General features: G+C 41.6%; 1 protein-coding gene across 1 annotated transcript in view; it reads right to left on the minus strand.

Annotated features, from left to right (window-relative positions):
- Positions 1-1,111: 1,111 nt before the first annotated feature.
- Positions 1,112-16,912, minus strand: part of Mthfs (methenyltetrahydrofolate synthetase) — a 40,335-nt gene continuing 24,534 nt past the window's right edge. Inside the window, exon 3 of the mRNA XM_032910269.1 lies at positions 1,112-2,809. Coding sequence (XP_032766160.1) covers positions 2,577-2,809 — 233 coding nt within the window. The 3' untranslated portion in view covers positions 1,112-2,576. The remainder of the gene's footprint in view (positions 2,810-16,912) is intronic.

Genomic DNA, 16,912 nt, shown 5'->3' on the forward strand with positions numbered 1-16,912 from the left:
GTTCCACTCACAGCAGTGGAGGCTTCATCACAGCAGATTAGGAAGCAGAAAGTCAGGGAGGAACCGGACAGATCTACCTCCAGTGACCTACTTCTGCCAACGAGGCTCTGCGTTCTAAGGCAAAACAATGCCATCACTGGGGAAACTATTCAGAACATAAACCTGTGGGAACATTTCAGATTCAAACCATAACACATGATGCCCTACACTGTGGTGCTCACTCCCTAGGTCACAGATGTCCTAATCTACCTACAGTGTTATCATACCCTATATCATTGGGGGGAGGGAGAGGTGTCACCCTTCCAATACAATACCTTCAACAGGAATTCCACGGTACAAGGTTGGTCACACAGAAATGGCTGTCTTTTTAGGGGTGTGTATTAATTGATATGTTTATTATTACCAAAATATTTATAAAAACAACTTAAGGAAGTTATTTATTTTGGCAGTATATAATCCATGATAGCATCCAGAGGCACCCACAGTCAGGAAGCAGAGATCAATGATCATTAGTGCTCAACTCATTTTCCCCTTCTCATTCAGCCCCATCCCATGAGACAGAGTTATCACATATTAAGTCTTCACTGTTTGATTAAACCTTTCAGGAAACACCCTCATAAACATACCCAGGGACGTGTTTCTATGGTAATTCTAAACCCCATCAAGTTTACAAGATTAGCCATTATAGAAAGAGATCATGTGGCTTTTGATTTTCCTGAACCTTAAGCGGCCAGCAGTTTCTGGAAGTCGTTTGTCTGTTCTAACTATACCGGGCTCTTGCATGCTCTCTGTTAATACAGAATAACATAGGTAAGAAAGCAAAGCTTTCTCGACCTGCAACAGCTCAGTAAGTTTATGATTTAACTATTTCACCCCAACAGTCATGTCAGTTATAATAACATTTACCTTATCCTTGCCACTGAAGTAACACTGAACAAGATTAATCAGTATACTAATGCCATCATAGCTTGTACTAATTCCATTTCTCTCTCATTTCTCATTGCATATTCTAAATTGTACAGATCCACTCTTACCTGAATTGGCATTTTTAAAGCATGCATATATATATATATATATATATATATATATATATTTACTTTTTACGCACAAAATATCAAACTGTATATTATTATGTAAAAAAATAGTAGATCTGTGTTTACAATGAAATAATTATACATATATTCTGTTTATGATTTTAAAAAATGTTATCGAATACTCTCCATCAGTCAACTACCACAGACAAGAAGTTCTTTCAAACGTACAGCCTCATGAAGAGACAGACATGGACACTAGTAACTGCTCCATAGGATGATGTGATAAATGGGCAATGGCCACAGCAAGGGAAGGAAGAGGATCTAGAACTGGCAGGAGGGAAGCCATGGAACAGGTCCTGGAGAAACAAAGCAAGGGCAGCGTCCTGAAGATACAGGAGCCAGCACTGAGATGCAGGAAAGCAGCGTGCACTGGGCAGAGAGCCTGTGGCACTTACGGCATGCACAGAAAGACATACGGGGGAGAGGGAAGAGACGACAGAAGAGGGAGGGGCTTACAAGGGATTTCTTCTACAGGGGAAGGCATCTACTTGTTAAAATGTATGTCTCCAAAATACTTTGATGCAGAGTGTCCACACTAGATTTATATCTTACCAGATCATCCCTGAAATAAATTGGAGGCAAAAAAAGCTGAGCATGGAGACTGCCTACTTGAGCTGAGAAATGCTGAGAGCTGAAGAAAATGGAAGCAGGAAGACAGGAAGGAGAGAGCAGATGTAGACGGCATCCCAGAGGCAATGCCAGCAGGAGCTAGTGACAGGCTGCAGGTGGAACCAAGCAAGCAGTCATGTCCAGGAAGACCCCTGAGTGTCTTGTGATAACCAAATCTTTCCCCTCAACAAAAGTACCTCTCCCGACTGTGAGGCCATCTGGCAATGTCCAATCCATGGCAGCTTCCATTCCAAGTGGAACCCACGACTTAACAGAAATGATTCCTTATGTAAGTCCTAAGGCCAGAGACCAATCAACTGAATCAAAGTATGTAAACCACAAAAGATTCCCATCTACTCACCACATGAAGCTATAAAATGTCACACACAAAACTTCAAGGTGAGTAAATGAAGCCATGATATATCAAGTGGTATAATAATAGTCTTGGGGAATATTTTATCCATACCAAGTACTGCCAAACCAATTAATAACAGCTGAGTCTCCATATGCCAGAGCAATCAGGCCTATGACTGGATATTAAAAAACAGTGTCTTCACTCACACCCAATTTCTATCTTTCTCTAATACTCATAAATGCTTAATTTAAACTAGAGACAGAAAGGTCACCGTAACATCTTAACACCAGAAAGCTAAGCTGAAAACCATGCAGTTTCCACTCCATTTGCATTAATATTCTAATAGTAACATTTCTATTGATTTCTAAAAAAGATTTTATATTATTTTATATTTACACTAAAAATGACAATCCATATTCACTTTAATGTGTCATTTTGATTCATCTGTGACAAGAGAAAAATATACATATTTTCTTTACGCCAGTACAAAGCAGTAAGTGTGGCCGTCGTGGTGTAATTTAAGATGTTGGGGAGTCTTCGTAAAGGACTTCATCTACCTTCATGTCGTGCTCATCCACTGGGATCTGTGGACAGATCTGCTCTCTAAAAGCCAAAGCCAAGGTGTAGGGCTTCACTTTCTGATGCTGTACACAGCGCTTCAGGTAGGTGTCATAGTACCCCTTGCCCCGACCCAGCCGGTTGCCATCTTTGTCAAACCCGAGGCCAGGAAGGAAGATGAGGTCAAGTCCACCTGTGGAAAACAGAAATTTACTTAGAGTATTAATGGTTACTTCAAGACTGCTTCCAGATAGCATGTTATTTCTAATAACATCAACCATCTCTCTCTCTCTCTCTCTCTCTCTCTCTCTCTCTCTATATATATATATATATATATATATATATATATATCTTGTGAAATCATAAAAAAAAAACCCAAAACACCAAGTTGGACAAAGGAACTAATTCTTCAGCAATGTTGTTAGGCCTGCATCCATCCCTCTGCAGTCCTTTGTGTGCTCTGTAGAAACAGCAGCGTCTAGCCTCACCCTAGCTAGAGGACTCTCTGCAGGCAGACCTTCCTTTAACTCCAGCATGCGGCTGATTCTTCGCACCTGTCTGGCTTGAGAGCCAGCCCTGGGATGATAACAGATGGAGGGATGTGAGGAGGCAAGGGAAGACAGAAAGGATGGAGCCATTTCACAGCTGTTAAAAATACCACGCAGTCCACCAGGCCCGCTCCTCTTCCTTTCCCTCCCACTAAAAGGCAAGGGTGGGCTCAGACTTAAAGCTTGGGTGTGGGCTAAGCATGTAGACAGCACTGCTGGCACAGCAGACCACGGGTGGAAGCCAAGGACTCTCCAGCTCGGGGTGCTAGGAGGAGGCTGTTCAGATAGATTCATCCTGGCTTCAAACAGCTGGTGACTTCCTATGCGGTGAACCCCACTTCCTATTCCTGCTGTGTACACCTTACCTGCTAACATCCCATACTGAAGAACTTAGGTGCAGTCAGATCCAACCCTCTAAGCCTGCTTGTCTATTCCAAGGCCTGCTTGCATAAAAGAAGTTTAAAAAGCTGATGTCACTGATCTCTCCTCTCTATCCCTGTCCCATAAATTTATCTCTATAGGAATGCACAGTGTCCTATACATTTGGACCCTGCTCCCAAGGGTCTTCTTTATGTTTCCAGAGCAACTAACTTAAAGTTCCTGTCTTCTAAACCTGTAACACACATATATGTACTATGATTTCTGCCTCTCCACATGTGAAAAGGTGCTTTGTAAAATCTTCAGAGAGGACACAGAGTCCCTGCCTTCAAGAGACGGCAGTTCAGTTAAAATAACTTGTACCATCAGGCCAAGACAACATCTCCATCTCTGTCCCAAAGCTGCAGAAGCAAAGACTCAGGAGACTCCAGCAGACAGTAAGTCTAACTGGGGGGTAAGTCCTGGCTGGGGGCTACTTTTGACTTGACATGGGCTTATTCAGAATGTGTCAAGAGTCAGGTTATATCCTGGAAGCCAAAAGAGGGGCAGCAGGAGTGGTGCACTGGGAAAGGCGCAAGCAGCAGTCTCATACGTGAGAAAGCCTGGGGTAAGAAGTAAGAAGACAGGTGTGTAGTTCTCTCTAGCAGTGGAAGAACAAATGTCAAGACAATGGCACCAAGATTCTCAAAACATTAAAAGCAGAACCACCATAAGGTCTAAAAGCCCTACTCTTGGCATTTATCGCAAAGAATTAGAATCAGGATCTCAGCAGATCTTTACACTTCCATTTTCATGTAGACCTATACTCAATAGCCAAAAGGTAGACAGCCGAAATGTCCAACAGAGTAACAGCTGAGCAAAACGAACAAACGATAACCAAGACCATGGTACATGCATATGGCAACGTATCAATCTGCCACACAATTGAAGAAAAATTCGTAATACTGGACATGGATGAACAGTGAGGACACTATGTAAAATGAAAAAAATATAAACACATGCACTGCATGACTCCACTTATATTAGGTATCTAGAATAGTAAAACATTTATAAACAGAAAGTAGAATGCCGTTTGCCAGGGATCAGGGGAAGATGCTATTTGAAAAGTACAGCATCTCAGTCATGCGAGATGGAAAAGTTTTAGAGGTCTATTATGACACTATGTTTATAACCAAAATAAATATATTCTTTCTAAAATTTTCTAAATTTTAAGAGGTTACATCACATATGGGTTACTAATTAGCATAATAAAAAATAAACTATAAAAGTAAAGCAACAAAAAGGGATAGCAACATAACAGCTGGGATATCCACCAGTGTCAACTCATATGGAAAGAAGGAGAATACAGTAGAATTTTGAAGCCACCACATTTATGTTGGTGGAGGAAGAGAATAGAGAAGAGAACCAGTCAAGGAAAGCCACTCTCAGCCCTCGAGCTGGAATCAAGTTTACTGCTGCAGCTCCTGTTCCTCCCTGTGCTTGGTCTGCTGCTCTTCCTGGAGTCTATCTTGGAGAGCTGAGTGTATATGTCTCTGTCAACTCGGCTGGACAGCAATTTTCCTTGCAGGCCATAATTTTTTCCAAGTCATCCTTCACGCTTGAATTTTAATAGACTTCTAGAGCACAAAGCTCCTGAAAGATGAGTACATTATCTTCAGACAGATCAATCCTGGCATGGCACCCACTTCTTTAATATATATATATTATATATTAAATATATAATTATATAATTATATATATATTATATATATTAATATATATATTATATATATATATATTAAAGAAGTGATGACAAAATGAATAAGTCTATCCCTACATGGCCACTAGTTAGATGTGAAACTCTCTAGCCTATAACTGTTAAGCAGAAGTGAGAATGGCCTTTAGGCCATTGGGTAACTCAGGGATCTGAAACTGCCCTTCAGAGGTCCTGCCATTCTACCTGGCATGCTGGCTTTTGAGTTCCTGCCCATAGAACTGCTTCCACCCAAATCCCTTCTACTATTTGTGCACTTGACTGTGGCCCTGGTTCCAGTCTTTACTTAGAAGTCCTTCCTGGTATGTTCCCATTCTGCTGCTGGGTGAATATTAGTGTTTCTGAATATATACTGCATTCCTACTTGACTTCATTCATTAGCTGTTGCCCCTGAAGTTCTTTCTGTGGCTTGCACCATCCTTTCTTCCTTTCTCCCCTCTTCTGCTGACACACACACACACACACACACACACACACACACACACACACAGTCACTCTTCACACTTCTGTATCACTACTTCTGAATGCCACCTTTCCCCCGTGAAGAAATCAGTGGGACAAGTGGATCAGATAAGGGCTCAACTATCTTTCCATCCACAGATTATGAGCCTAGACACACTCTAATGTACCACAAAGTCAAAATTCAGTAGGGAAAACAGAAAAGCCTTCTTTCTTCGTGCATTTTCTTCCTACATGACTCTATTTATAATCAGCAAAGGCTCATTGACAGAAGACATTAGCGTAGGGTCCACCATAATCCTCTTCAGTTAGCCCCTTGAGCTCTTGCCCCACAGGTCCGGCTGGAGTAAAATGTAACCAGGAGAGCTAAAGAGCTCCACTCATCGGGATTGCAAGAAGACCTTCAGGCAGTAGTCTCTGGGGTCCGTCAGTTCTTCTGCACAGTCATACTTTATTGTTCGTTTGTTCTTGCTGGGGGAAGTGTAGTTTTATAGCTCTCTTGCATTCAAAACTGCAAAGCTAACCCTTTGAAAACCTGCACCAGCCTTATACCCCAGTCTGTCTGAAACCTTTCTTTTCCCATTATTTGGTACTGCTCTGAAAGAGCAGCCTCCTCTGAAGGCAGCTGATAAGGAGCAAGGACCATGCAACTTCCTAGCTGTGGAATCAAGGGTGAGTAGACTTCCAGTTTCCTAGCTGTGGAATCAAGGGTGAGTAGCCTTCCAGTCTGCGCTTTCAACATGATCACCTGCAAACCTGCTTTTCATCTGCAGTCCCAAACATTAAATCAGATAGTGCTCCTGAGCTCTACTCTTAGTGCAGTCCAAGATAATAGCATTTATCATGAGACTTTCCCCCTCTGAATTAAGAAGTCTAAGGCGCCATTTCTTGAACTGGTGAGGAAAGGGATGAAGCTCCTCTAGAGCTGGCGAGCTTAACAGAGCATCTTACTTCGTTCTCCCCTTAGGACTGATAGGTGCACGTATTCTTCCTGCCTCAGACCTCAGCCAAAGAGAGAACAAAGAACCAGGAAAGTGTAGGTGAAGAGCCAGAGTGAGGTGTGTTAAATTTCGTTTTCTATAAAGGGCCAAGGGGTAAATAATTTAGACTATGAGACACGGTGAACCACAGATCAGTTCTGTACTGTGAAAGCAGCCATAAGCAGTATATATATGAATAACTAGCTATGCTTATTTACTTAAACAGGTAGAGGACCAGACTTGATCCGCAGGCTACAGTTGCCACCCTGTTGTGCAGTATAGGAAGAGTTTCTGAAATAAGACAGAGGTCAAAGGTGGAAAGGATAAGAACAACATCTCTTAGAGGTGGTAAGAAGATAACTGTCACAGTAAGGGACATACAGGGGATGAGAACAAGCAGAGATGTGGACTCTTCATCAGCAAAAGGAACCCTAGGAAATAGGCTTTTGGAGAAAATAAAGGGATTTTATGCATGCATCTATTCACCCTAGTTCTGAGGATTTAGCTCACCCTTGGGAACATCATTTTCAGTAAGATGACAGCGAATGTCTCTGACAACATCCTGAACAAAGACTCCTGGGACAGAAGTCTTCAGGATGGAGCCTGTTCAGCCACTGAACTGTCTCTGCCCTCACCCTGAGAATAAGTAAGCGATGGAGCCCAAGAGATATGCATAGCCTTCTGCTCTGGATCAACAGGCACAGGTCTTAGCATTTTTCTCCTCCCTTTAATTCTTTTTATCTTGCATTTCCTGATCACATTTTCTATACACTCTGGTGGCAAGGACCTTCCCCCTAATGAATAAAGATTTCAGGGGACCAATCACTGGGCAAGAAGTAGGTGGGACTTCCAGGTTGGAGGTGGGAAGAGAGGAGGAGAAAAAGGACTTGCAGTTTTTTGGAGGGAAAGATTTGGGGGTACAAGATGTAATGAACTAGAGGCCCCCAGTTAGATGGCAGATCCACCAGGGTCTGTCACCAGAGGATTAATTTAGTGTGACTTACTAATTAGGATGGCAGTTGTTGCGCCCAGCAATTGTGTTACCTGTTGATTCTAAACTAAGACTGTGTGGTGTTTTCCTTCACACAGCAACTCAACTGAGTTCCAGAGAAAGGTACATTAGCAGGGCACCCCAGCCAGCCATGGAATTTGGATGCATGGGACTGGCATGGCAGCAACCCACCATGGGGACATAGTGAGTCTGGCGAAGAGATTTCAGGAACTCCGGGCCAGAGAGTCTACAAGATGAGAACAGCCCACCGGTGTCATGTGGTCCACTGGTGCCCTGTCTATTGTGGGATGGTGCATTTTTTTTTAGTATTCCCTGCTACACACTTTCGTTTAGGAGCTTCATGAATATGATTTAGTGCAGTCACTCCTCTGCACTAAGGCCAGAATCCTCATCTTGTGGTTCTGAATGTACCATTCCTCCAGAAAGCTCAATTGATTATCTCACTTCCTAAAATGAAGGCTTTTTCCTGTCTCTCCCTGTTCAAAAGCATTTAGCAGGACTGGGAATATAGCTCAGTTGCAGAATGTTTACCCTGTTTAATCTTCAGCACTGTCTAAAAACAGGCAAGGTAAACCATATATGTAATCCCAGCCTATAATTTTAGCAGGAGAATCAGGAATGCAAAGTCCCTCATCGTTGGCTGTAAGGCCATCCAGGGTTACATGAGATCCTGTCTCAAGAATCATTAATAATTATTTAAAAAAGGAAAAAAAAAAGAAAAGAAAAGAAAGAATTTGGTGTCTTTACTTGGCTATGCAAAAACCTCCCCTAGTCTCCTAGCTATTACCCTCCATATCATTTCCCTTGTATTCCTGTGACATCAGTTACATCAATGGATCCATGTTGCACAAACCCACTTGTAATTTTCTGCCTGGGTATTTGTGTTCCAATCCCAAGGCCACCTCATCTAATATTGCAATGGTCATATAGCAAGCCTTACTTAAGCTTGCATGCAGTTCTTTGGTCAAATCACTATGCTGTAAACAGCTCTTGACCTGGGGTTCAGTAAGCAGCAGGAATCCTCCCCTCCTTCTAGGATTCCTTATAGATCAGCTCTCTTATAATGGAAGAATGGAGTGAAGGACCTACTGAGCAGCCTGTGGCTTCTGACCATATCCACAGAGTCACCTGCATAGATCACTCAGGAGACACCTGACTCTGAACCATAGAGGAGGGCCAAGGAAAGAGAGTTCAGGAGCCAACACTGGCACAATGTCCACCAATGCCCAACACTCTACTCTCCCCTAGGAATAAAAGAGGTGAGCAAAATGCTACATCTATAGGCAGGGAGGAGGGTGCAAACTGCTCTTCACACATGAAAGACAATTCAGAGAGCTCAAAGGATTCTTTAGAGTCACTCAATTCAAAGAGGAAGGCTAAGATTAATTCAACATCTATGCTGTGTCCACTGCTGACAAGTACAAGTGTGACTGAACAAAGAGATGGACGAAACACAGCCATAGGACAACTACTTTAGAGGCCTGATTAGTACAAAATCACAGCTCTCACCTCAAAGGGAATGAGGGATAAATTACTCTAAAGCCAAGTATTAATGGTCCTGAGCCAGGAACATGGATTCAGGCTATGCCAAATGCCATGTTCTGGGAGGTGGGGGTAACAGTTTTGTGAAGTATTTATAGTTACAGAAAAAAGAAAGTTAATAGATCAGGGCATTTTCCAAATACATGGTGGGAGCATCATATTGGCCAGTGACAAAAAAGCAGGGGGATTAGTTATAGGCTTCAGGTGGTATCTGATGGCATTCTTAGCCTTTGGGTTGATGCATGCTAGTAATTTGTTGGAACATTATTACAAAAGGATTTTGCTGGGCAATGAATAGCTATTGGAGGGCTAAAGATAGCTCATAATAATTTAGTTACAAATCTGCAACATTCCAACTTTCCACAATCACATAAACTCTAAACTTTGTAGAATTCTTAAAACAAGTGAGGCTTTTTTGTAGAAAAAGGATTTCAGTTCACACCATTTTACTAAGAGATGGGGTGTGCAGGCTTCTAGACAGGCTATCACATATTAACTATGAAACATCAATCAAAACCACCTTCACCTAAAATGATGAATAAACAAATTATGATGTAAAGTGTCCCTGATCTAGTAACATCAAATGTCAACTTAACAGCTGCATGCCTACTCTTGAAGCCATGCAAGTGACTGCAGAGCCTCACACATGTCCATCAAGCACACTTTCATGGCACAAAGAATTGAAGTTCTAAACATATGCATATGGAGCAAAAGACCAAGCACCAGCACCATCACTCATTCTGGATGAAAAATGAGCTCCAATTTTATTGCATAGAAAAAGAAAAAGCTTCCGCCCTTTTAATGCTAAATGAATTAAACTCAAGTTTGTAAGAAGAAAGGTTTGTTCTTCTTAATAAGACTAAGCCTGCCTTGTTATAAACAAAGGACCTGTTCTGTCCCATAGTAACAAAAAGACTGCCTGCTCCTCCAGCTCTCTGCAGCTTCTTCTTTTTTCCCCTTCTTTCAGTTCTGTCTAAAAACTCCTCCTCTGCTAAGTTCCCTCTCACAGCTCAATTCTTCTCAGCTCAGTTCTGACTCTTTGCTTCAGCACTTAAACATCTTTCCAAATATATGATCACACGTTAAAAAGTTCATCAAAAGTTTCCACACAAAATCAAATCATAAATTGAAATAGAAGTTAACAACAGAGAATGTTTACATGCATATCCATTAGGAGTAATTATCCGGCTAAACATCCATCACCTGCCACACCTCCACAGGTTCATTGTAAGTTAAAAACCATAACTAAGTATTAGTGAGCTTTTGTGTAGATAAACCAAGTCAATATTTTATCTTCTGTCCTAGCACCTATTAGTTCCCTTTTTATGACCTGTGGTTAATTATTTTACAGCCTCTTAGAATGTGCTTGGAGTAGGAGAAAGTCTGGTTACCATATAAGGGCAATTAACTGGTGACACATGGGAGACTGACAGAGTTCTCATTGCAGTTTTGACTATCAAAAAAGGACCTAATAGTAGTCCCACTATAAAAGAGCTTAGTAATCACTCATATAATTTTAGGAATTCTTATGGTATCATCATTAAGACTTAAGAAGTTATCTATTTGTCTATATAGCATCACTATACATCTTCATAGATCTGCAGAGATCTGCTCAAAAGGGGTGGGCTAATACCTAATTTTTGTTATATATGTTTAATAATAACAAGAAAAGCATATTAATAGCAAGAATCTTTCCTAAAATGAATTCTCTTATGGCCTCACCAAATAAGAGTGAATGTGTCACAGATTATATTAGAATCCTAAGCAAACCATTTCAGGAAGATCACCTGCTAGTTATTACCTTGTCCTATTATGGCTCCTGACAAAACTCGTAAATTTATGAAGAACTAATCCACTAAATCATCTACTGGAAGCAGGTAATTAAAAATATTTACATCATAAATACATTTTTATTGGGTTTCAACATGTACTAGCCACTGGGAATCTTAGTGCAGAATCATATACATCAGAAGACAGAATGACCCCTGAGTGTTCACTTTGGCATTGTTAATAATAACATTTTTGCTTTTCTGACACAGGCACCAATGCTTCTATCAAAATACAGACTCAATATTCATCGCCAGGGCACTAGGCCAACCACACAACACAGGTAAATGTACAGGAATACAGGTAAAATGTATTCCTGGGTATCCTGCTGATATCATGTGGATAACGGCATGAGACAGTCTCTCTATGCCTTCCATGAAAACCTAAGTACATTATGAGTGCAAGGTTTTATTTAATCCCATGAACACTATATGCTAAAATGAAGGAAGTAGTTACAGACATGGGTTGGAATCCGGAGGGTACCACTGAGATTTTCAGGGTATCCCTGAAGAAAGAATTAGATCAGGAAATGTGTATAGTCGTAGAAATGGAGACCAGGTCTTAAGGCCAGAGAGCACCTGTCTTCTCCCACTTTGGTACATTTGTCCCTTACAAGCAGTCTCCATGGGAAGAATTTCTATGTTTTTGCCAATTTCTCTTATGTAAACCCTGAAGACTCTCTGTGCCCTAACTTTCTTCTACAATCAATGAAGACAGGAATTTTGATTCTTCTGGGCAACACTGAAACACAGAAGAACTAGAAGTCTCTGCACAGCAGCCTCTACCCTCGCAAAGAAGCCTAAGTCCCTAGGCTGAAAGTCGAACTAAGATGGCCGGTGAGAACAGTCACTCCTCTCTGTGATATCTGTGCATTCCTGTGAACTAAGATGGCCGGTGAAAAGTCACTCCTCTCTCTGTGATATCTGTGCATTCCTGTGAGTCTACCCCACGAAGGACACACAGAAAAGTGGCAGCCTCTGAGATGAAGAACTGGAGAACACAGGGCCTGGGTGAAAAGGGGACTGTACATCTTCACAGCACCTGTGAGTTTTTATCACATGGTGCACAGATTCAGAAATGCGAAAGTCTCTTACTTATCAACCTTCTATGTGAAGACAAGAGCCTGGAAGACCTAGAAACCAGTCAAGACCACTGGCCTCCAGATGGACCACTGGGTGTAGACCTCCCCATAACAACCATAGGTAGCTAGAAACTTCTAAGTAATTGAAGCTCTCCTTCAAACCCAGCTTCTTCTTAAGACTGGAGAAATACCAACTTACAGAGTGACTAAGTAAATACATAAGGAAGTATGTCAAAACTCATAAAGTGTTCAATAGACGAAGGCTTCTTTTATACTTACAGATATGAAAAATGCCTATTCTTTGTTGACTCTTGAGGTTTTTCTTAAAAGAGTTGTTTAGACTTTTTCTTTAGCACAAACCCCATCCAAGCAAGCCTACTCTCTACCACCACCTGCTGTCTGCCAAAAATGTGCAAGCAGGAGTCATTGACAGGAGCTGTTCTAGCCAGGAGCAGTGTGAGCCATGCAAGCTCTCTGAAATGCTGGCTCTAGACAAGTGTGATGGGAAAGCATTGTTGTTACAAAGCACCTTTCCTTTACAGAGGATCCTCTGAGTGTCTGTTTATAAGACAATCAGGAACAATGGCATTGATACTTGATGCTCTGTCAGTTATGCCGCCCACTTCACAAACACATCCTCATGTCACCTGCACACAAACCCCACAAGACACTTATCATCTGCTTTCTCCAAATGGGAAAATCAAGATTCAAAGAGAGAATGTAATTTGATAAAGCCATATAGCCAGTGCTGGGGAAGATGAGTGCCTTTTGCTGGAGGTAAGGCAGACAAAGAATATTTACTAAATCTGTCATGGAAACAGGCTCAGTCACATGGAATACAGCATCTATACTAGTCAGGCTTGGGCCATAGTGTGGACAGATGGCACTCAAACTGAGAAAAGAAATTCAACAAAGGGGCCAGTAAAAAGACTGGCAGCTTGTGAGTAGAACTTCTGGGAACACTGGCCATCCAACATCTTCAGGGGGTGGGAGTAGGGAGAGTATGCCTATGGTACCAGTGGGATGGAGCTGGAAGGGCTGCTGGACAGGTGTGTGGGCATTGCACTGGGGTACAAAGTGTTAACCCTCCAGCTCACTCGACATCATCCCTTGGTCTAATGTGTCACCCTTTGTGGGCTTGTAGCAGTGTAAAGTGAAAAAGACTGAGGCCAGTAGACGCTAACAAACAGATCCAGCAATGTTTGGACGTGGTTATTGTTCATGGTTACTTCTGGGCATGGAGACCAGTTGTTTTTAGCTTTTACTTCATGTCTCATCTTTATGATCAAACACTCCTGATGTGTTAGTTTGTTTTATCTGGACAAAATGACTGTCCCAGGGCTATAATGGAGATGACTTTGGTCCATAACCAAGGTAGCAAAATAACAAAATTCCAATGAAAGCTAAGTTATAGTAATGGTAACAGAGCTACTCCCTTCCCTCACAGAAGTAGTTGAAGGAGGACCACAGGTTCCTCATCCGGGATTCCAGCCATTACTCCCTCCCACAGATTGGCTGAGTGCTCTTAGGGGATGCTACACTATATAACAAGAGAGGAGGTTAACTGAAAGTGACAGAATTTGCACATCATCATCCATGATAGGGTAGGACATTGAAGTAACGCAGCCATTGTGTTTGGGGGCTACCCACACTACTGAAAGTAAACCCCTCACCCATGTTTCTATAAACAAACTCATTGGTTTACCATGTTGGTCTAGAGTGAATTTGTTGTTAGGGCTAAATTTGGGTAAAGTAACTGCTATTTCCCATGGAAAGTTAACACAAAAACAGAACACAGCTATTTCCTTTTAGTAAATGTGTGTATGTATGTATGTATGTATAGTATGCATGTATGTAATATATGTGTGTAGGGATACTCTGAAATTCTAGTCTTTACCAGGAGACAAACTCCAAAGCATGCTAGTTATTTTCTTAAGCAAAATGTAATTACAACTTGGCTAACACTTTATCTGAAAATACGATGCAGACATTAAGATAACAAGTAACAATAAACTGATGTTATTTGATTAGACAGTCTGACCATCACTCCTATCCCTATGAACAACAATCATAACTATATATGAAAGATACAAAGTTGCCAAGAACCAAAATGGGAAGAGGTGAACCAATTCTGTGCGGGTATGGGACAAAAACAGAGCACAGCTATTTTCTTTTAGTAAATGTATGTATGTATGTATGTATGTGCATGTGTATAAGTATGTACCCATACAGGTACATTTTATGTTTGATTGTGTGTGTAGGTGTGCCAGAGAAGGACATCTAGAGTTCTATCACTCTCTGTTTGATTCTCTTGAGGTATCCTCTGGATCTCCACATTCCCACAGCACTAGAATAGCAGGCCTGTCTTTTTGCTTGGGTGCTGGCAGTTTAAACTCAGGTCCTCAGGCTTGTGAAGCAAGCACTCTTTTCCTACTGAGCCATCTTCACAGCCTCAGATTCTTAAACTACACGGGTCTGCAACCCACAGTCTCCCTGCTAAATGTGGCTATCAAGTTTCACTGGAACCCAGCCACCTTTACTTTGGCCACTAAAATGGAATAGCCAGTCCCTGAGAATGCAGTACCAGCCACTAAGCCCCAGATATTTACTGCCTGCTCCTTCACAGAGAAGGGTGCCAGCCCTTGCCTTGGACATCTCCCTTAGGGCTTAAGGGCAGAGAAAAATCAATCCTTCAGTTCATCCTATCTTAGAAGATACTGACCAAAATTAATGTTAAGGAAGGGAGAAATTAAATTGTTTTCAGTACAAAAAAAGTTTAGAGGTGTTATTATCTTAATCCAAATGGCATTCCTAAGTGTTATCTCTGCACCAAGTTCATAGTCAGATGGGTCCAAACAGGACAAGAAAAGTGGGAAGAAGTGAAAGATTTTTTTCCTAAGCTTTTTCTCTACCTCTGGTTATATAATCTAAGAGAGAGAGAGAGAGAGAGAGAGAGAGAGAGAGAGAGAGAGAGAGAGAGAAAAAGAGGGGAAAAAGGGGAAAAAAAAAATAGAAATTTCAATGTCTCAGATGTATTTGAAATCTAAGTTAAAAATTCTTAAAACTTTAAGGTTAACTCTTTCTGTGTGACACAATCAAGAAATAAACAGAGAACCACAGAAAGACAGGTTCTGCTCAACTCCACTTATACATATGGAAAGCAGTCAGACTCAGAAAGGAAAGAAGAACTGTGGTTGCCTCAGGGTTGGGGGAAGGGGTGTCATCTCTCCCTACACAGTTTCAGGTCCCCAAATGAAACTCTTAAGAGAGCTATTGCACAACAGAATGAACTTAACACAGCTGAACTGAGTATTTCGGAAGGACAATGATGTGGATTTTATACTACGTGGTTTTTTTACAATAAAAGAAAGAAATACAATAGGAGAGGAAGAGATGGACTTGGGGTCTGGCAGGGTGAGTGGTTCCCTGGCAGGTATAAAACCACAGCATCAGCCACAGGCATTAGGAATAAATTCATTAAAATGTGGCTTACTCTAGAGCAGTGGTTCTCGGTTGCAACCCCTTGGGATGGATGGAATGACTCTTTCACAAGGGTCACCTAAGACCATTGGAAAACACAGATATTCATATTACAATTCATAACAGTAGCAAAATTACAGTTACAAAGTAGCAACAAAATAATGTTATGGTTGGGGGTCAGCACAACACGAGGAACTGAATTAAAGGGTCACAGCATTAGGAAGGTTGAGAACCACTGCTGTAGAGTACTGAAGAGCATCTTTTGTAGGTACAGGGAAGGGGGCCTTTGGAGCTCTTGCTATCTATCCTACTTTGTACACAGGAACTCTCAAACTCAAACTCCTCATCCTAATCCGTTACAATGCTGCCCATTTCCTCAGCCCCAAGAATTAAGCAAAACAGAAACTGCTCGCTGCCTTCCACCACTTCTTTTACCCAAATGTTTAACAGACACTTGAAAGCCAGGCAGTCTCTCTAGGTTAGCAAATGTAACTAAACTCAGTCTGTTTCTTCTGCTTGCCCTCCTCTAGCATGTATAAGAGGCCTGAGAGCTCACTGACATGAGCTGTGAGCCATCAGAACAATCCAACTGCTGTAAACCTAAGATAAAGTAAGTCAGTGCTTTGCCATAGTATCTCCTAGGTCTGTACCATCCTTTCCCATGGACTCACATGTGTTACTGTCGCCCCAGCTAGCCTTCTGGTGGGTAAAAAACTTCATCTTAAAACCCTTAATGTATAAAAGCATAAGAAACCATAAAAGCAGCTGACAAGAAAGAGGAAAGAAAAAAAATTCACAAAGCTTTAGGGTTTATCAAAAATTCAATGCCATCAAGTCAATAACTAGCCATTATTAATAACTCTACAAACACGCTAGTGCCACCCAAGTACCTACAAGAACATGGGACAAGAACTAACAACTTGCTTAGCTAACACCACACCCAAGAAGTTGAGTGTCAGGAAACACTGCAACTGTAATAGATGAGTAGTGTACCTGCCAAGGCATAAACAGAAAGGAGATCACTGTACCCCATTAGCAAGGGGTCAAGTCCAGGAAAATGACCTTAAGGAAGTGGGTGCTGAAAGAACAGAATTTCCAGGGATCTAGAGGAGGGGCAGCCACGGTCTGTGGCATCAAAATGAAATAAACAAAAGCATAGTGATGGCTGCCTCTCAAAAACAAGATAGCAAGGGCCTGCATATGGATCATGTTGAAAAGGGCCTCTGGTGGAGAGAA

Source organism: Rattus rattus, chromosome 8, assembly GCF_011064425.1.
Source record: "Rattus rattus isolate New Zealand chromosome 8, Rrattus_CSIRO_v1, whole genome shotgun sequence".
NCBI lineage: Eukaryota > Metazoa > Chordata > Mammalia > Rodentia > Muridae > Rattus > Rattus rattus.